The sequence below is a fragment of the Harpegnathos saltator genome, unplaced genomic scaffold, assembly GCF_003227715.2.
Source record: "Harpegnathos saltator strain DR-91 unplaced genomic scaffold, Hsal_v8.6 scaffold59, whole genome shotgun sequence".
NCBI lineage: Eukaryota > Metazoa > Arthropoda > Insecta > Hymenoptera > Formicidae > Harpegnathos > Harpegnathos saltator.
In genome coordinates, this window is record NW_020230415.1 from 949,629 (window position 1) to 970,980 (window position 21,352).

General features: G+C 47.3%; 1 protein-coding gene across 3 annotated transcripts in view; it reads left to right on the forward strand.

Moving 5' to 3' along the window:
• The first annotated feature begins 9,366 nt into the window (after window positions 1-9,366).
• orb2 (cytoplasmic polyadenylation element-binding protein orb2) overlaps window positions 9,367-21,352 on the forward strand; it is a 262,489-nt gene continuing 250,503 nt past the window's right edge. The window contains exons 1-3 of one of the 3 annotated variants that reach the window (XM_025304151.1): window positions 9,367-9,694; window positions 10,772-11,270; window positions 11,452-12,995. In XM_025304151.1, coding sequence (XP_025159936.1) covers window positions 11,760-12,995 — 1,236 coding nt within the window. In that variant the 5' untranslated portion in view covers window positions 9,367-9,694; window positions 10,772-11,270; window positions 11,452-11,759. The other 2 variants (XM_025304150.1, XM_025304152.1) reach the window with 2 other exon arrangements.

Here is a 21,352-nt window from a genome sequence, read left to right on the forward strand (position 1 = left end):
AATTTCAGTTAACTATCAAACTAATTATTAAAAGTAGCAGGATGCCGATTTAAATTCTAATGGATATGAATACTTCATGCTTAATAACTTTAATCAAGCGACGCGGTAGCATTATGTACGTTGAGTATTATAAAAAGAAATATCGATCGATGTCAATATGGTAGAACGTGATGGGACATGACGCTACCGCTAATATTTACAGGAAAGTTCGCGTCGTCTGATATATTTTGTAAAAAATCTTAGAAACTAAAGCAGTATTCAAAAATATAATGACATTTTTCTTATTAAATGTCGATATAAATTTTCGATTGAGCCCTCATTAACAAAAATTGGTATAGCCAATGTCGAGATCAAGAAATCTGCAACCCGAAAATGCAAAAATATTCAACATATCTGTTTCTCAAGACCACATAAAATTAAAGTGCGTTGTACAACGCATTTCTGAATCTGAAGCTGTTTCGATGCTGCATTGCGGCCGGCTTCGTGTCGCTTATAAAAATAAAACTGTCATCGCGGTGAAGTGCCGCGGCACCATGATCAGCTTATCGCGATAACGCATAAGAGAATAAACCAATTAGTTTTCTTCATTTCCCTCCTCAGGATAGAAATGAAGAATTCTGATTGGTTGATTCTCTTATGCGTTGTGTATTATGCGTTATGCAGAAGTCTGTGCTCTGGCCCATAATGTACAACGCATAAAGAAATCAACCAATTGCAAAACTAATACAGATATTAAAATTATTTTTGTGTTTAATGTCTTATATTTATCTTTATGAATTCAGTGCAATAAACACTAGTGCAAGATTAATAATTATTATGGATAATGTGAATTTTGTAATGCAGTATGTCAAGAAGCAATTGTACTTGTTGGAGCAGAAAGGCGATCATTAGTGCTATATTGTGTGATAAGGTAAATGAATTTACGATTCTGGTAAGCTTGTTAAATAAACAAAATAATAGGTAATTACTTTACAGTTTATTTCTGTGCTTGTAAATTACTTTAAAGTTTTTATGTTGTAAATAAAATAAGTTCATAGATAAACATTGGATTTTTTTAGATAAACATTGGATTATTTTCATATGAAATCTTGATGCCGACGAAAGAAACGTACAGAACGCAGTCGTCAATCGAATTATTACAACAATGGTTGGATCATGGCAATGATAAACCACTTTAAATTGTTCCTTATCGTTAATACTAACGACGAGGAGTAACTCGAAGTGCTTTATCATTGCCATGAACCAACTATTGTCATAATAATTCGATTGATGGCTATGTATGTTTCTTTCATCGGCATCAAGATATTGACGTTAATGAACGATCATTATACCAGGTCTGTAAATATGAAACCGGAATTTGCCCATAGATGGCCCTAGCTGTCAGTGTAGTTACCATCAAACCGCGTCATTGGCGCCATTTCCATTTGTTGACATCTGACAAAGATTTTCAACTGACAGCAATACAAGTTTCATACAACAGCATAGTTTGTAATAGCGTTGAAGATGTTGAATTTTGTGCCTGGAAGCTACGATTTCGCGGAAGGATTCCCGACCCATTTGGGTAAGAGAGGAACGAAGGGAAAGAGGAGTCGCCCCACTAAGAATGAGACTACAAGGTTTCCGAAAAAGGAGAGAGCTATTCGTCTTGCGGTTGCTAGCGTCTTATCGTTATCGTATCCCGAGCGGAGAGAATTAAATGTACCATGTAACGTTTCGGCGACCTTTTTCGTACTTTTAGGCGATTGCGAAGACGCGACGATAGCCAGCCGGGATCGACACAGCAGACAAGAACTGCATTTTGGTCCAATTTTGGAAGGGTGCCGAAAACAGGCTTTAGGGACCCTCCTCTTTTAGTATTCCTTAATTTTCTTGAGTATGCTTTGAGTTGCAGAGTTGCAGATTGCGTCACAATACGGCGCAAACGTAGCACAATGCAGCACAATTCGAAAAAATACAAAATTCGAAAAGTGCAGGTTACTTAAAAGTTAACATGTTAATTCATGTTACAAACGCATAACAATGTGCGAGACCATGCTTGTCAAGTGCGCTATTATGATCGTAGCACGGACATAAACCGCCTGAAGTGAATGTAGCACGGACTCCCACCACATGCAGGTTTTACCGCCGAGACCTGAAAGTGTACGTAGTAACGTAGTTCCTTTCTTAAAATGGATGCAGATGGCGCCCTTTCCCGTGCGGAATAGAGACCCTATAGTAGAGAGTCTGGATACGACCTGAAAATGGCCGACTCAGTGTGTTCTTTTTAGCTGCACAATGGTACAAAAAATATCAGTTCAGCAGTTGAAAAGAACAGCCTTAGGCCAAAGGTGGGAGAAAACGTCATCAGTTCAATTTACCTGCTACGAAAAAGAAGTTTTATTTATATCATTTATATATTAATCAATGATAAATAACGGTATGTAATATTAAAAATGAGGAAAATATTTGTTTGTGCTTATTAATAGAATTACAATGTTGTGAATATTTCCTTTCTAACTTTATATATTACTATAATAGTGCCTTAACTTTTGTTAACTTATCGACTTTAGAAATTTCAAAATTAAATTAACAAAAGTTAGGGCACTGTTATAGTAATATATTCTTGACAGTAAATAAAGTAAAAAAGTCTAATACTATTTCTTCTCTCGACGAATAATTAACGAGATATCGTAAGTTAAATGTTGAAAAGTTACCAAATTTTCCTTAAATATTTCAAAAAATATTAGGCAAATAAAAAAATATTTCAGACAAAAGTTGTTAAAATTAATTGGTAAAATTAATTGGTAGAAAAAGAAAATATAATAAAAAATTAAGCTTTCTATTTTAGAAAATTAAGTTGACCTTCAAAATGACTGACCTTGAAAATGCCCTCCAAATAAAAAACTGATAATCCCATTCTTTTTTCCCTTCGAAATCATGGAAAACATGTTTTCCACGAAGCGTTTTTTAATATCTTTTATAGTTTTCGAAATTTTTTAATGCGAAAGTTAAAATGGGACACCCTATATATAAATATACCATATATTACCTTGTATATATTATTGTTATAAATATTCTGCATTAAATATATTATATATTTTATATTTCGTTATGTTATTGTATTATTTCTCTTATTCCCACAATACATTTCACTTATATTCTATTAATAGAAATATTGATTTTAAGGTCCATACTTTAACCTTCCTTTTATCAAAGTGTCTCTAAAAATTAGTTATAACCAATTAGAAGCTTTATAAGCCATTTTTACAGGTACTTTTATCAATAAAATTAAGTTTAGGGTATGGACCCATATATGTTTCTCTGTATAAATTCATGAAATATATTACATTTTTTTTATAAATATTGAATTTCGAAATATTCGTTTATGAAATTCTTTACTTTTCATGTGTTAATGCTAAATAAAATAATATATGACGCTATCCAGAAGACACATTACTCGACATCCACATTATCTACCCGTTCGCGCTAAGTAAGCAAGGTTTTCTATTAGTGCCGCCATTTTCAGGCCACCGATCCGTGAACCAATTGCGCCGAAGCTCTGATGTCCAGACTCTCTATTGTAGGGTCTCTAGTGCGGAAATTCGGCATCGCCGAAAACGCCGTGTTGGCCACTCTCAGGTTCTTCTCTGCTGGCAAGCCCGTCACTGAATTCTCATCACTGCTAAAAAATCGTGGACATTGGCATCGTAGTTCATATGCACGGTTGTACAGAGAACGCTTCGCACTTGGCTCGGCTAAAAGCGGCCTATGACCCTTCTGCATTGGTAGTTGTGTTCGTACCCAAATTGGTCCGTACCCGCCGCGATTTCGACTCGCCGGAGGTGAATCTCACGCGTGAATTACAACCAGGAGTATCGAAGATAAGTATCGTCCGCTCGGCATCGCGAAGCATCGTCGAACAGTAATCAAAGAAGCTATCGAGGAACAAGTCGTCAATAATGTCGAGTGGAATGCTGTTAAACGACCGTTACGCGATGACAGTCCAGAAATCAAATCACCGCGCTGTTTCATTGACTGCCGAGATAAAACTTCGTAAGTTCGTTTGTAAGTCATCGCCGACGATAGCGACTACTCATAGCAGGAGAAAATGGATAGTATTCTGTTAAAATCTCGAAAATCAGCATCGTCTCGAACATTTCACATATTTGAACTCGCGACGTCGTCGAAGAAAATGGAACACTGTCATTGGTCGCCTCGCGCTGCGGCGAGCCAATCATTGTCTCGCGAAACTCAGTCGTCGCGGTGTTCGACCAGTCACGAAACAGTTCGAGCACAGATAAACCTTTGCACGTCTTTCTTCTCAGTGACTTTTTCTCGGTTAAAGTGAATCTCGCGCGTGGATCATCGCTAGGGGTGCCAAAAATGGGTATCGCCCGTTTGTGTGCTCATGACGAAGCGTTGTTGAACAAGTCGAGAAAGCGAATCTCACGGTAAAAAGCGCCGAATGAGATATCGCGACACGCCATTCAGGATTTCAATCGCTGCACTTTGCTTCTTGTGGAGCACTGAATCTCGCGCATTAGTCATCATCGGGATCGCAGAGTACTTAACATAAGGAAGTAGACGATGTCCTGTCAATATTTCGGACGTCGGAATTGCCCGAAACAAGTTGCGCATGTCGACCAACGGCATTTCTGGAAAAGGTATACTTCGCTGCGATTGGTCGGCACGCGCTTCGAGGAATCGCAAATGTTGCGATATTCATACAGTTTCGAGAAGGATCGCGCGCGTACTTTGTATATCCGATCCCAGTCTCGATGTGTCCCTCCCGTTATTTCGGCCACAAAAGGCGAGCCTTATGCGCAAATTATCACCGGGAGTGCCGAAAGTGAGTGTCGCGCGTCCATCGTCACGAAATGTCGTAATCGAGAAGGAATATCTTGCGGATCGGGACGTTGGAAACGCTGAGCGAAGCATCGGGCCTTCGTGGCGCCATGATGGCGGCGCGAGTTTCGTATTGTTGTATCTGTGTGTCGTGCGCGCAAATATGTCGTCGGCAGTGCCGAAAGAGAGTTTAGTGCGTGTTCTGCAGTGAAATATCAATGAATGAGTGCGAGAAGTGGAAATCTCGTGGAGTATCATCTCGTTATCCGATGTACGAAGAAATATTGCCCTCCTTTTCCTCCCTGTTATGGAGGAGCTCCGGAACTGAAACTCATGCTCCACTTTGGACACGCTGAGAAAAAAATACTGGTAAATATTAATACAGAATAGAAATTACTGCAAGTAATACCCGCGACATTTCTGCGTATCGAATCGTATATATGTATGTCTCTTTCCCTCTCACTCTCGAATTTATATCATGTATAAAAATATCATAAAAGAGCATATGCATAAGTTACATTTCTATTGCATCAATATATAAGTTGTATTATCCCTTTTGTATTTTTTATTATTCATTATTTTTACGTATTGATATTACTATTTCGATGGCACACTTTTCATCTAGAACGTCCGACCATTTGAATTTCCAATCAGCGGTAAATCAGCGTTGCGCTTCTACGAGCAAGTGTAAATTATTTTACATTTGCCTTCCAAATGTTATAATTTGTAACTCGGCTATGCATAAAGCTTTGTTCATACGAAATTAATCATATCCTGTTTCTTTATTAAAATTAAACAGGTATCGTAGATATTCGGACAGCTTATGTTTGACGACTCCACATTATGCATCGATTGATTTCAACCTTTCGTAGCTTATATTTTCATAAAGCGCACGATTTTCGACGCGAATTTAATTATTTTGCGTCTAGATTAAAAATTTACATTTTGTTACTTTGATGGTTATCGTCATTTTCGCATCTGTCACTTTTCGATTTTTCGCAGCTTCTATTTCCATAAGCGATAATCGTAGATTGATGCAATTTATACTGACAATCGTTATTCCAACTCTAAATTAATATCATACTGCACATAATTAGTTAATTTATATCTGGTGACCCATCATTTTCGCATCGATCAATCTCGATTTTTCGGCTTTAATTTTTGTGTAACTAGTAGCCGTAAATCATTGTGTCTTAAAACCTTATCAGTCATATTTTATTTATTTACAATCGGTGGCTCGATTTTATCGCATCTATCATTTTACGGCTTTTCGCAAATTCTGTTTTTATAACCGATAATCGTAGGTCAATGCAATTTGCACTGACCATTGTTATTCCGTCTCTGAATATCGTATTGCACATAATTAGTTAACTTATATCTGGTGACCCATCATTGTTGCATTGATCAATCTCGACCGTTCGACTTCAATTTTTCACAGCGCGTAATATAAGCTCGACACGGTTTGCAATGAGCTCAATTATTTTGGATTTAAATTAAAACCTAGTCATAATTTAGTAGCTCGATTCCAAAAATATTGTCGACACGGAAATGATCATCCCTTAATTATCTACCAGTCTGATGAAATTCGTCCGGGAAAACTCTCATTACTTTCGCGTTCGACAAGGATACTGTATCGCGCGCAGGGACAATTTAATCTCTTCATTATGTAAGTCACATCCGGGGGTACGGTTTCGGCAAATTTGTAAGAATGCGTAGCGCGACGTTCGCCGCGTATATAAAAACTTTGGCTGTTATTCCGAAAGCGGTCATGCTCCGATTTTAACGAAACTTGGTGAAAAGCTATGTTATAGGTTAAAATGGAAGGTTATAAAAGGATTTTTGGCGACTCAAAAGTTAAGTGGTTTCTTCTAACAATTTTAAGTTGAACAGTATTTTTATTATATTTTATATCTATCTTATATCATATCTTATATCTATTTTATGTCTAGATTCAAAGTTAACAAAGCGTAGTCAACGATCGCGTGCGTAGTGCTATTCACTGCACTAGCATGTGCATTCGTGCACTGCATATTGTGACGAGGGTGAACGGGCGGGGGTATGGGGCGAAAGGTAAGTGGGCGAGGTGGGGGGTGGGTGCGCGTAGCGCGCTCTGCTAAACGTACTTGGAACTTACGTGTTAGATCAGATGCGTGCTGCACTGACCAAAAAAGTTTTGTAAATGCGTAAGTTACAAGTGCGTTTAGCACGGCGCGCTACGCGTACTCCCTCTTCCACTTCCAATGTCTCCTTTCTGCCTCCGCCAATATATTGAGTTGTAAAAAATCTTTTTGGTACTTTTTTTATTTGTTGCCGCCGATTGCGTTAATCGTGTTTAAGTTTCAATGGACATAAAATATGATAAAAGTACCAATCAACTTAAAATTGTTTAAAAAAACCACTTAACGTTTGAGTCGCCAGAAATCCTTTTGTAACCTTCCATTTTAACTTATAACATAGCTTTTTACTAAGTTTGGTTGAAATCGGAGCACGGCCGCTTTCGGAAGTTTCGCCGAAACTTTGCATCTCGCGGCTAAATCATGAGAGATTTACAACGCGTTGTAGCCTCCGACGGAGGCAGCCCGTCGCCCCGTAAGAGGATACCCCGAGCTAAGAAGGTACACGAGATTCAAGTACAGTTACAAGAGCGGGAGTGAGAGCGAGAGGTGGCGGCGTGTACTCTGTTCCACCTTCTTTTCTCTTTCAAGCACGCGATCCTTGTTATCCACTGCTATAAATTGCACGTCGTGATATTTTTATTTACGTCCCGCTCTCTAATCCTCCGTGTACCACATGACTCGATCCTCTTTCTCTCTCTCTCTCTCTCTCTCTCTCACTCTGTTTCGTCGGTACATAACCGAGCAATTCTTTCCGCTCTTATCGAGCGACCGCTTATCAAGCCACCGCAGCGCTTGCGTCGATCGTTGTTGGGAAAGGTTCGAGTTCCCGAAGGTGGAAGGGGTATACCGGGTGTCCTCAGGCTAACTCGGTGACATTTCGATCGCGAACTTGATGTCGTGAATTTGAATTCGATTCTCTTCGAAGACGAAATCCAGGCACATTGTCAGTTCTCTCGTGTGTTTGCGATGCATCCACGGCTTCTTAATGATAGAATCTTAAGCTCGAATTTTGCGCGTAAAGAACATAGTTTAGACGGCGAACAAAGGAGAGAGTCCATTATTTCATAAAATCAACTTTAAGAGACCAATGAACTCTACGAATTTGAGGTGTTATTCCGTTTGCAACTTTGAGCGTGCCGAGTTGAATTAATATTTATGTGACAACGATTCAACCGGGGGACCGAAGTTCTAAAATCTCAGAGCCGAATATCTTACATGTGTGACAAGTCTCGAGTAACAACACGGATTAAAAAATAGAAAGGAACTACGAAATTGAAAACGGGAAAAAAAAATTGAGAAATGTAGTAAAACAGAGCTTTCACCTCAAATTCTACCGCGGATTATGGATCGTCTACGGTAGATGGCAGAAATCTCTACGCAAAAGAGAGTCTGTTTATTCCCGTTTGTTGTATCGCGTATATACCTTCTCGGCGTTCATTCATGACGTAAATAGCTCGGGCGGAGTGAAGGAAGGGCGTTATCGACGGGAGCAGGTGGCTCGGTGTGCTTGCTTCGAGATTGTTCTGAAAACGCGAAACGCAAGAGCATCCGTTCGCGCTCCATCGATCCTAAGATCTCCACAGCGAGATCCATCCGCGATTTCTGCAGCCGAGTCTGAATCCGCTGATCGATGCTGAATCATTCCGCTGCAAACTCGCGACAGAGAGGAGTCGTAGTCGAGAGAGCTCGAGACTCGATACTTTCACGGCACCCTGTGGAGGGTTGCAAAGAGGGAAGCGCGGCGCGGAGGCACCGCGCGGGGAGGTGGAAGGAAAAGGGGGTTGACGTCGCGGTGGTGGTTTCGGTGTGGCCACGATGGCGGTGGCGACGTGGACGTGAGGGCGCCTGCGTGAGCGGCGCCGACGCAGCGGCGGCGAGGTCGACGAGGACGACGACGACGATGACGACGACGACGACGACGACGACGACGACGACGGCGGCGACGACGTGAGTGCGAGGCCGGGAACAACAGCGTCGGAGTGCACGTTGCGTACTCGGTGGCCGGGCGAAGATCGCCGAGCGTGCACGGTTTCCACGCGGTTGAGACGTCTCCACTCCGAGCGGGCTGTGGCATGCTTCGACCCGCGACGCGGCCGCAGTGTTCGAAAAGTCGGCACGACGCACGCACGAATTGCACCGCTGCGGCGCGCGCGCGCGCGCCAGAGGTACACACGACGACGACGGCGACGAGGACGACGGTGGCAGCGGTGGCAGCAGAAGCAACAGCAGCAGCAGCGACGGCAGAGGAGAGACCACGAAGCCACCTCGTCGAAACGCGCTCTACTAGCTGAAGTTATCCGGATCGCCTCCTCCTCATCCCGCTCCTCCACCACCACCACCGCCACCACTACAACCTCCTCCTCTTCCTCCTCCTCCTCCTCCTCCGCCTCCTCCTCCTCCGCCTCCTCCACCACCACCACCACCACCACCTCCTCTTTGCACCTCCTCCGGCAGCTTCCTCGTCTCCCTCTACTGTTGGACGAGTTGGAGCACGACGACCGACGGAGGCGCGAGGGCGTACGCGCGGCGAGCACTGACAGACAGACGAACCGACAGACGAGAGCCACCGACAGAAGTAGGGAAAATATGCTAACGGTGGCGGCGCTAGACCGTCGTGCCTCGTCGTAGAGGAGGTGGGAGACTACGACGACGTCGACGACGACGACGTGCGTGCGTGCGTGCGTGCGTGCGTGCGTGCGTGCATGCGTGCGTGCGTGCGTGCGCGGTCGAGGAGGTGGTGCGCTATGCCGTGTGTAAGCATATCGGCGACGGCGACACAGTGACGACGTAGAACGACGTGCGGCCAGAGAACGAAGCGCCCGGGCGCGCGCGTCAGGAGGACGAGGTGCGTCGCGTGGATTATATACCGCAGTGTGTGAATCCGCTCCGCGCGGCTTTCGGACTCCGCGTCGTCCGGCCGGAGGAGACAGTCGGCGAACGCGCCGACGGTGGTAGTAACCCTGACCTGACCCCGCGCGCGCCTACGCTACGCTCCTCGGTTTCGGGCTAGCGCTCGCGTTCGTCAGTGTCTCCGCGAGACTCACCGTGTGCGCGCGCGAACAAATATACATCGGCGAGTCCTTCTCCTCCTCCTCTCTCTCTCTCTCTCTCTCGCTCGCTCTCTGTCGCTCGCTGTTTCTCTCACCTCTCCGTCCGCCGCGCGTCTCGCACGTATACACATACACACACACACACACACCCAACGAGCTTATCGGCGATCGATCGATCGCGCGCGCGCGCCAAGCAGCCAGCCAGTCAGTCAGTCAAGCAGCCGATATCGCCGAACAGCGCGGAACAATCGGCGATCGGCGTCGACTGCACGCGACTGTCGTCCCGCGAGTGTTGGCCGCGGCGAAACCTGGCCGTTCCTCGTATACGCCGCCACCCCTCTCTCTTCTCTATCTCTCTCTCCCTCCCTCCCTCTCTCTCTCTCTCTCTCTCTCTCTCTCGCGCGTACGATTGGGGTGAATCCGCGGGTTCAGTGTGAGTAGAGACCGCGTCGGAGTCGCCCGCGATCGGCCGCGAAGGACACGCGATCGCTTCCTCCGTCAGGCTTCGTCGTCTCTCGTGGGGGTAAAACATATCGTGTACGCTATACACACTCTTTCCTCCCGCCCTCCTCTCCCGTCCTCCGCCTCCTCTCCGCCCTCCTCCTCCACCTCCTCCGTCTCCTCCTTCGCCGCGATACCATCCGCGGGGCGACCTCGTATCGTAGTCGCGTGTGTGTAGTGGTAGTGGAAAGCAAAAGGTCGCGCGCGCGCTGCGCTGCGTATTTGGGAGGATTCCAAGTGGTCCAGCAGCGGTGTGACGATCGAAATTATGTTTGCCAGGGGGTAACCTCGAACGTCGTGCACACGGCGGAACGGAACACGGCGCTTGGGTGAGCGAGCGAGCGGGCGAACGAGCGGGCGAGCGAGCGAACGATCGAACGAACGCGGGGGAGGCAGGCCAGGAGCGGCAACGAGCAGCGCTTCGCAGAGCGCCGCGATCGACGATGACAACGCGCGTCGCCGAGTGAGGAGCTGGCTGCGAGCTCTCCGGCAGCCAAGAGGATGCCACGGGGACAGAGTCGCTGCCGAATCGTACCTGGGCGACGTGGCGTTCGCGAGATCTAGAGGAGCGTTCGCGCGAGCTGGGCGAAAACAGAGTACGACAGAGAGGGACAGAGAGGAGAGTGTCGGGCTGAGGGAAAAAACGGGCGAGCGCGAACGTTGTCGAGAAGGAGAGATTACGCGCGTCGTGGGTCTTCGGGAAAATAGAGCGAGCGTGAAAATAGAAGGAGGAACGTGATAAGAGACGTGGAAGCACCGTCGACGAGATAGATAAAAGGTAGGAGAGAGAGACAAAGAGAGAGAGAGAGAGAGAGAGGGCGAGAGAGAGAGAGAGAGAGAGAGAGAGAGAGAGAGAGAGAGAGAGAGAGAGAGAGAGAGAGAGAGAAGACAGAGCAGAAGAGCAGAAGGGAAGACACGCGACAAGGTGGGATCATCGTGCGGCGTGGTCTTTCTTTCAGTTTCCGGGACCTCTCGCCGTGGCTGTTTTTACGCGTGCGGCCGTCGATCGATAGTTTGTGCCGCGGGCTCTCGTGCCGGACAGAAACGACGGCGAACACACTACGTGAAGGACGCGCGCGGTCCTCTCGCGTTCGAATACAACGAGCAGCCGACTCGCGAGTTACGGGCTCCGTGTCGGTGGGACCTGGAGTAGCGGAAGGGAGGAAGTTTCCAGAGGGGCCTAGCTGCTGCAGTGTCGGCTACCGCGACGCTCGTGAACATCGCGCGGACGGACGTGAGCATCGGTGACCGGAAGTCCCGGTGATTTATGGGGGACTTCAGCACGACGAGTCTCTTCTCGAGTACCTTGACCGGCCCGAGACTCGGCAGCACGAGCGGTAGCAACACCCTCCACGGCTCCACCGTCGCCAGCAGCATCACCAGCAGTGGCGGCAATAAGAACAACAACAGCCACAGCCACAGCCACAGCCACAGTCACAGTCACAGCCACAGCCACAGCCACAGCCACAATAACAAGAATAGCAGCAGCAACGTAAACGCCGCCGTTACCATCGCGACATCCACGATGCAGGACGATCTGCTGATCGAGAAGCAAGCTGCCGGCAAGCCGGCCCCGCTCTCGCCGAGCAGCGCGCTCGACGCTGTGGCCGGTCAGGACAAATCCAAGGACGTGGTCGAGGTCGAGAGCATCGCGATCACGCCAACCACACCATCCTCCACGGACAAGGACATCTCATGTAGCACGTCGTCGGCGTTGCAGGGCTTCGCTGATCCCGGCAGAGTGCCCAGTCTCTGGTCCGCGCCGGACGACAGCGGCTTGCACGCCCTGCCGGTGAACGGCTCGATCGCGGCGTTCCAAAATTTCCCAACCGGTGGGCCCGCGGGTCTCTTCGCCAGCAGCGGCGCCGCTGCGGTCTCTAGCGGCACCCGACGCGCTATCACGGCCAGTCACAACTTCCCGCAACAACAGCAGCAGCAGCAGCACGGCAACGCCGGCGCACCTGCTGGCACCAGGCACGGTGGTCTTCAGGTGTCGTCCGCGCAGCAGCAGCAGCAGCAGCAGCAGCAACAGCAGCAGCAGCAGCAGCAACAGCAGCACCAGCAGCAGCAGCAACAGCCGCCGCCGACGTCTCACCCGGGCGTCTACCTGCCCGGCAAAGGCTACGCGGCATGGTCAGGTGGGCCGCAAGCTCCTCAGCAATGGGGCGCGGGCCCGCAAGCGGCAGCCGCGGTCGCCAGCCCAGCCGGCCTATCACCCTGGAGCCGCGGCAGATCCGTGCCGAATCTACCGCCGCTGCACTCGTCCCTGCACGCCGCCGCCGCGGTGGCGGCCGCGGCCGGCCTTCAGGGTCGCAAGCCGAGCCCGACGTTTCCGGGTCATCCCGGTCAGGCGGCGCATCCATCCTGCATCAGTCCGGTGAAGTTTCGCCGGAGCACCTCGTACCCTGGCAAGGGGAGCATCTACCCGCCCCAGCCGGCCCCCACCTTCGAAGTTACCGCCGCCGAGGAGAGAGATCTGCTGCAGTTGCCGCCGTTCCAGCAGGTGAGTCGCCGCTCTCTCGTAATGAGTCTCTCTATTACTTTGGACAAGCGAGTTGGATCGACGTGCAACTTGCTGCCTCCTCGGGCAAGTCGAGGGTGTCGATAAGTAGACGGCCGAAACCGAAGGTATCGACGCGACTCCGATCTAACCCACTTTTCGGGGAAGTTTCGCGCAAATTATTTCGCGAAACTTGAGGTTTCTCATTTCTACAAAATTGCCTTTGGGTAATCTCTCTCTCTCTCTCTCTCTCTCTCTCTCTCTCTTTTTCGTCTCTCCCTTCGAGGTTAGTTTCCTCGTCGAAGTCAGCAAACATCGCAACGCTTGCTTCGGTTTCCTTGACCTCGCGAGCTGTATCCAAGCTGTAAGTGAAACAAGTAGAAAAACACGCTCGTGATAGTCCGGCAGAAGTGGTCGAGTAGGACAACTGTCCGCGCGAATTGGGCCGCTCGCGCGATGTCTTAAGCCCGGATCTTATCCGGACTATGGATTGAGATTGAACCAATTGGAGAAAAGAAGATAATCTAAAATATAGTAAACTTAGCCCTGATTGGTGTTAAATTTCAATCATCGACGCTCAATGCCAATCCGTAGTCTGATACGGGCTTTAGAGATGACCGCCTGCTCGACAACAAAATCCTCCGTCAGAAGGATCTTCCATCAAACATTCCGCGCTTCGCCTCGCTTACTCGAGCAAGATCAGTCGCGCGCTGCTGGCGAACGGGGCGCGTCTGATCGTCGGCCGAACGCCGATCCTTCAGGGGAGGGAAGCGCCACGAATTATTAACGACTCATCGCAAACGTGCTTAATTAGGCAACCTTGCTCTCCGCTACCAGCGCCGGCAGAGATCGCAGAGATCGCGAGCAGAAAAAGAGCGCGATGTGACCGCCGCTTTGTTGCTTCGCTCGACTCACCAGCGCCGATGGCACACAGACGTTGCCGCGACTTTTTTAGCCGAGTGGCATTGCGTTATCGATCGGCCGCGCGGTACTGCGGGCAGTATAGCCGAAGGTACTCGCTTCGTAAAACTGCACCGGCAATCATGCGGTCTCGCCGTCGAGGAAGGCGCGCGCGCTCGCTCGCGCTAGGGACTCCGACTTCCGCAGTTTCGCTGCGTCGCCGCACCGCACGCACTCCTCGTGCTTCGGATTATGCAGCTGCTCCTCGGAGAAGCGAGAGAGAGAGAGAGAGAGAGAGAGAGAGAGAGAGAGAGAGAGAGAGAGAGAGACTGGCATTTAAATAGCCAGCGTAACGGTTGTTTCGGCAGTCGCACCGTCGACGGATGTGACAGCGTTGTTTTTTAAGCACCGATAATGCCGCGACGCGCGTTTTACGTCGGTTGGCAAACGAACGAGCGCCAAAGGGCGCGTTTCGCCCGTGAGAATTTTCCGCGGTGGAATCCAGGTTATCTCTGACGCAACACGCTCGCTCATCGTCGTTTCGCGTAATCTGGCTGTGTGATAACGAAACGGCGCGTACACGCGCGCGCTCAAAGGAAAGGTCGAAGTTATACATATATATATATATGTCTATATATGTGTGGAAAATGCCGCGGAAGTCGTTTCCTCGGCCGCGAGCGTGTAACGCGCGAGCGCATCGCCGCCGAATAACACGCGACTGAATGGCCGATCGAAGTAGAAGGGAGGATATAGACAAGGTGTAGCGAAGAAGAAGGGCCGCGCTCGCGGCGAAAATGCGGGTCAGCGTTTCCCTCGATTTTACACATACACACACACACACACACACACACACATGTGCGCGATTACGTAGCGTTGCGTTTTGAAGCGCGCGATATTGATCTTAAGCAGCGGCGTGCTTTCGGTCGTTATTTATTTTTTCTCCTCTCGCGATACAATTAACGGACGGATCAAATTCATAACTCCGTCCATGCGACCATTAAGTCACGCCCCCCCCCCTCCCCACCGCAGGCTCTTAATTGAAATAAATTCAATATAGAGTCGTTATATGTGCATTACTGTTTACGGTATTCGCTTATTGGATAAATTCCATTTATATCATCGTTATTACATTCATTATTTATATTGCGCGCTTTGCGACAAATCCCGCTGAAATTTCATTCAGACCATTAACGAAATATAATGACAATTTTATGAATAGCAAAGCCCGCGCGTGTGAGTAGGGCAGTATTGATTTGCGCGTGAAATTTTTCCCTCGTCAAATGTTACAGTTATTTGCAAGGACTGTCTGCTTCCCTCCCCGAAGTTCGCGTGTATTTACGCGCGCGGCTCTCTATATATTTTTACGACAAACCGCGCGAGTATCGGCGAGAAACGACTAAAAATTGTCACTTGGGGTGGGGGGGGTGGGGGACGACACATACCGAGCGGTGACAGACGCGCGTGAGCAGACACGGACATTCGTTATTTAAAGACACACGACCATCATCCTTATAAGACACCTATTTTGGGGAGGGAAACTTTTTACACGACGGAGTGATAAGAATCACCGAGGTTGTCATCAATAATCGATTTCACTCGATTTTTTGTCACCCAACGGCGCTATACTGCGAAGGTTATACTTTGCTGATACTTATTTTGTCGTCCGAGTCTGACCCAATTCCTTCCCGACGCGGTAACTCCAACAGTGTCTAGCGGGGAAGTTTAAGCTCAGCTCTATTTTAACCACTACTCGAAAATAGATCTGCATAGTATCCGAGAGAAATGGCGGATGTCGTCATGCTGTCGTTCAGCTATCACCTTCGCGCACCTTGTCCCAACATTTGCACGTATATTCGTGCACGGCGTGTACGCATGTCGTGTCCCATCGTCGTTAACATATTCAATTTGACGCGCGCAATGACGCGCATTATAGCGGAGCTGCAAGGCGCAGCCGTGATTTTAAAAGCGCGCTCGCCTCGTAACTGACACGGCACGTGCCGCGGACGAATTTGCCGCGACGACGCGTCGGAGGATTCTCTCGCTCGAGAGTGCTCGAGTCGATAAATCGCTGGATACGCGATAAAGTCGATCAAGCATCTCGGGAATGTGTGACGCGTATTTTTATTCTCGTCCGACCGCGCGCAATTTTCACCCAAACAGACGATTCTCTCTTACTTTCTCGTTGCTTCGTCCCCATCGTCGATGATTCGTGTCCCTTGTTATTTGACGTTGACCAAGACGAACTATTGTTTCGGCATGTTGCTGGCGGACTCACAAAAATTCGCCGTTTCGTCAGGTTTCGTCAGGTTTATATTGGTGGACGTCGCGCGCGCGACTTGCTTCCAAGGAACGAGCGGCCGAGCGCGCGCGCGCGCGGCAGCGCGGTCCAGCGGTTTATCGATATCAGCGGCATCGTTCATTCGACCGTACGTCGGCGTGGACAATTAGCTCGTACACAAGCGAGTCGCGAATACGACCTATGCGCCGGATTCAATCAAATGTCACGCCTTCGGTAGAAATTATTGCGGGCGTACACGCTTGTAAACCTCGCAGCGCCGTCCGGAGCTGCAATTTGCGCTCCCCCTCGGAATCCCCTTTTTCACGCTTCACCGAAAGAATGTACCGCGCGAATGAAATTTTGGAAAAATGGCGCGTGAAAAATGGCTGTATCCGCATCGAGATACGATGCAAATCGTGTACGCGCGCGTTTTTCTCCTCGAAGAATCTTGCGAAGGCGGTTTGTTTGCTGCATGCTCGATGCGCGTTGCCAAGCGAGCGCGGAGAGGAACGGGGCGTGTTAATTTTTGACTGTTTGTTGCATGAAGTCTCTTTTTATCGCGGTCGAAGAGAAAAACGGGAAACGGGCGGGGGGGGGAGAGGGGGAGTGACCGCCTCGCGGCGTTACGTTATCCGGATTTAACCGGTTGAAAGCTACCATCAGATATCAACCCAGGTTAACTTATTATTGTTTATAGCAAAATGTACGTGAGAATTGATCTGTTTTTGTCATAATGTTAGTGTTACACCGATGGTGTAAATAAATCGTCAGTGTGATTAAGTTTTTTAACAAGTTGAGAAATTCGCACGGGGCGAGAACGATACCTGTATCGTGAAATCCATTTTAATGGCACAATATTATTTATCTTGAGGTTGTTTTCTACAAGTCGAACTTCAAGTCAAGGAAAAATTCAAAATGGCTGATCCAATATGGCGGACTGTTGATGGAAAAATGGAAAATCTTATCTTGAGCCATTAAACCAAACATCACGATAATTGAATATGTTTTTTAGATGAGGTTCGCTATCAGTCATTTTGAATTTCTCTTTGACTTGAAGTTTGACTTGTAGAAAACAACCTAACCTCAAGAGAGATAATACTGTGTCATTAAAATGGTTTTCACGATATACATATCATTTGTTGCGATAAGGTCCGCTATATTGGATCAGCCATCTTGAATTTCTTTTTTGAGGAAATTGGACTTTAGATTCGTAATTAGCGACCCGAAAACCTTAGGATATGTTATCTTGAGTTTTCAAGGTGTCAAGAACACTGCGCTTTGAAGAACATAATCGCTGTATCGCTGATGAAATTTGACCCCCCGTATCTCAGAAACCAATTGTCACCTCAAGATAAAAATTTGCGAGGATTCATACCTGATTAATGTAGATTAATAAGTAGAGATGTGCGAACTATTCACAAATTCGAATCGAATCGAATCTAATTATTCGATCATCGAATCAATCCCTATGATTTGAATCCGAATAATTCGAAAATTTCGAATCGCGAAGATTTGAATACATTAGCGTTTGCGCGCATCAGCTACAAAACGGGCCATTTAGGCGTGTATGTTTGAACCCTTAACTTGTAATTAACTTAACTTATAATTAATAACTTAATTATAAATTATTTTAAACATTTAAATATATATTTTACTTCAAGATAATATTACAACATCAATATTCCCTTTCATATTAAAATATTCCATCATTATTTGCATGTTTAATAGTCATGTTAAATTTTCCAATGATTCGATTCGAATTCGAATGAAATTTCATAGATTCGATTCGATTCGAATTCGAATTTAAAAAATGAGACTCGATTCGATTCGATTCGACATAAAAATTCTTGATTCGCACATCTCTATTAACCCTTTGAGGCATATTGGTAAGTATACTTATCACCTATTTATTCTCACATTTTCATGAAATATTGATTTCATATTTGAGGAATTCTTGTCGGGTTTTTTGCGTTTTTTAGTTTCTTATATGATATGAGAACATACATGAAAGATTGAAAAGTGTTTTGCATAAGTTGTCCATTTATTATAAATAAACAAAGTGTGAAAAAATATACATTTTTACAAAAAAAGTTATTTTCCACGAACTATGAGTGAATTTTTTGTTCAAAATCAAGATTTGGGAGTTTTTTGGGTTGCTGATTACGAATCTGAGGTCCAAATTCCAAAATTAATTTTCCAAGATGGCGGATTCAAGATGACGGATCAGAGAATTTTTATTAAATTAGCTAAAATTGTACGCTGGTTAGTTTTTGAGATCGCTGATTACGAATCTGAGGTCCACATTCTAAAATTTATTTTCCAAGATGGCGGATTCCAGATGGCGAATCATAGAATGTACATAAAATTAGCTAAAATTGTACTCTGGTTAGTTTTTGAGCTGGCTGATTACGGATCTGAGGTCCAAATTCTAAAATTTATTTCCCAAGATGGCGAGTCATAAAATTTTTATATGATTAGCTGAAATTGTACTTTGGTTAGCTTTCAAGGTCGCTGATTACGAATCCGAGGTCCAAAACTCATTGTTCAAGATTGTAGATTCAAATTGGCGGATCATGGAATTCTAATATATTTATCTGACATTGTCTTCCGATTAGTTACTTTTTCATGTTTGTGGCCGCCATCTTGAATTTCGGAAATCTGATAACAGATTCGTAATCAGCGACTCCAAAAACCTCACAATACGTCGTCACCGATCCCTCGTCACCGAAATTATCGCGATTTTTCATTTTTGCGTCCGCCATCTTGGATTCGCCATCTTGAATTTCGAAAATCTGATAACAGATTCGTCGGATCAGCGACCCCAGAAACCCCTGTATATAAATTTTTATGTGATTCGGATTTTCTGAAAAATACATGCCTCAAAGGGTTAACAAGGTAACATTCGACATATGATTTGTTTAAAAAATCGAGGGCCCTGAAACGGGCTAAAAAAGAGTCTTTTTTTTGGGTCACTCCAGCCACGATGGCCTTTAAGGGTTAACCGCGCTGATACCGACGCACGTCCGACTATGCCCGACGACAGGAGGAGCAATTATCGCGGAATAATACAGGAGGCGAAAAGAATTGAAAGGCGACGGCTCGCACGCGCTCCGCGCGGCGGCTCTTTTAGCCGCGGCCCTCGCGATTTTCGCGGCGTACGACGCGCGTTTACGCCGCCGTGCAGAAACGACCAATGAATAATATACGAGCGAGCGCGCGAGTGTCGGTTTAGAAGGCGCGCGCACGCGCTCCGGTAATGCGGCAAAAGCGCCTAACAGAGCGAAGAAATACCTCGAGCTCGAAGTCCGATAACTCATTGCGCGTCATTCACCTTGAGGGGGGAATCGGGGCGCATGCAGTAGGTCGCAGTTTAGCCGGCCGATACGTCGAGAGGTCTGATCGCGACGCTGGATACCGATCGCACATGTGTGCATTCGCGCATATCACTCGATACCTACACACACACACACACACACACACACAGCGCATGTTTTTCACGCTCGTCGCGGCTCGAGTATGCACACGGTCATCATGCCGCGCGCTGCGAAAAAGAAATCGCACGGCGAATACACGTAGGAAGTAACGATTTTTCTCGCACCGACGGCGACCGTTGCGTCGCCGCTGCGGCGCGGCGCCGGCGAGTTTCGTTTGTCGTTGCGAAACTGAACGGCGCTATTCCGTGGAGATATATCTTGGAAACGCGAAAGCCACGAGGTACGGGCCCAGACTCTCGGCCGCTCCTCCCGCCGTCAATACCGCTGCGACTTACGGTATTTTCACATGCAACCGGCCCGAACAATGTAATAACAGCCACAAAAGTGTCACGTGTATCGGGACGAATGAAGCCGAGGGTTCGTCGGAAAAGCCGAGAAGCGCGCGCGCGCGCGCGCGCGCAAGAGAGAAAGAGAGAGAGAGAGAGAGAGAGAGAGAGAGAGAGAGAGAGCGAGTAGGCTGGGGTAGGCTGACTCGCAATATGTTGCGCGACGAAGGTCGCCCTCACCGGGGTCGAAATTGATCTCCGATAGATCGAAGGTGCGAGGCTAATTTTATTCCGTGCGGCTCGGCCCGAAGAAACACGAAAAGACTTTCTCGGGGAAACTTTTTACCCCCGCGTGCGCGACGAGGCAGAGCAGCGTTACCTCGCGTCGAAAGTCCGCCGCATGCATTCTGTTGTATAAATTTAAAGAACCTCGCGTGCACACAGAGGTCGCTTCAGCGCTGCGCGCCGCGTTTCCTTTTTCCTATCTATGGACCTTTAGGTCGAGTTAAAATAGCTTTTTCGTTGTTCCGAAGTATCGGCAGCTCCCGGAGCTGTGTAAACGAAAGGAAAATTACAGCAATCGAGTCCCCGAAAGGCGCAGGTCGCGCCAACAGAAACATGCTCTTTATTGAATCTTGGTCGAGTGTTGTTCCAGCGGAACTTGCGCGCGCTTACGGAGATATTTAAAGTTGAACTTTGAAAAGATCGCACGGGAGGATGCGTGGCGTCCCGCGAATCTGATGTTTGTTAGGGGATGATTTATTATTTGCCGTAATCTTTCTCTCTGACCTTTTGCAGGAGCTCTGTCTCATTTAAATGTCACACGAGCAACACGCCTGATCGTATTGGAATATTTCAGTATAACCCAGCCGTCACGCAGATTTTCCTCACTTTTCTCGCTAATTTTTCAGCCTTTCGTATTAATCAGGCAATTATTCGTGGAATTATGCGTGCCATTCCGATAATATCTCTCTCTCTCTCTCTCTCTCTCTCAGCGAGGCGGATCGAGCGCAGTGCATGTGTAAAGCTGGACAATTTTGCATAATACATACGCGAAATCGCGTGCCCGTATAACCGAAATATTAAACCGACATGCTTTGCGTGACTTTCAGTGCGAGTTGAAAAAAGCCACCTTGATATGCACTGCACGTCGGTTGGAAGCCCGTGTTAATTGCGCTGCGCTCTGACAGCGCGATGTAAATGTGTCCTTGAAATAGGCACTGTCCGAGGAAAGGCAGAGGCGCAAGGCGTTATCTCTACGGCTGGTGAAACGAAATTATGTTCGCCCGATATCTCGGCGAGAGATGAACGGGTCGATGATTCGTAAATAGTCTCAATCGATAAGTGAAGCATTTCTTCTCAGCGGCGGATTTTTCATCGAGCCGCTCGAGGGGATGCGTGCGTGAGATAGTATTATCGTGT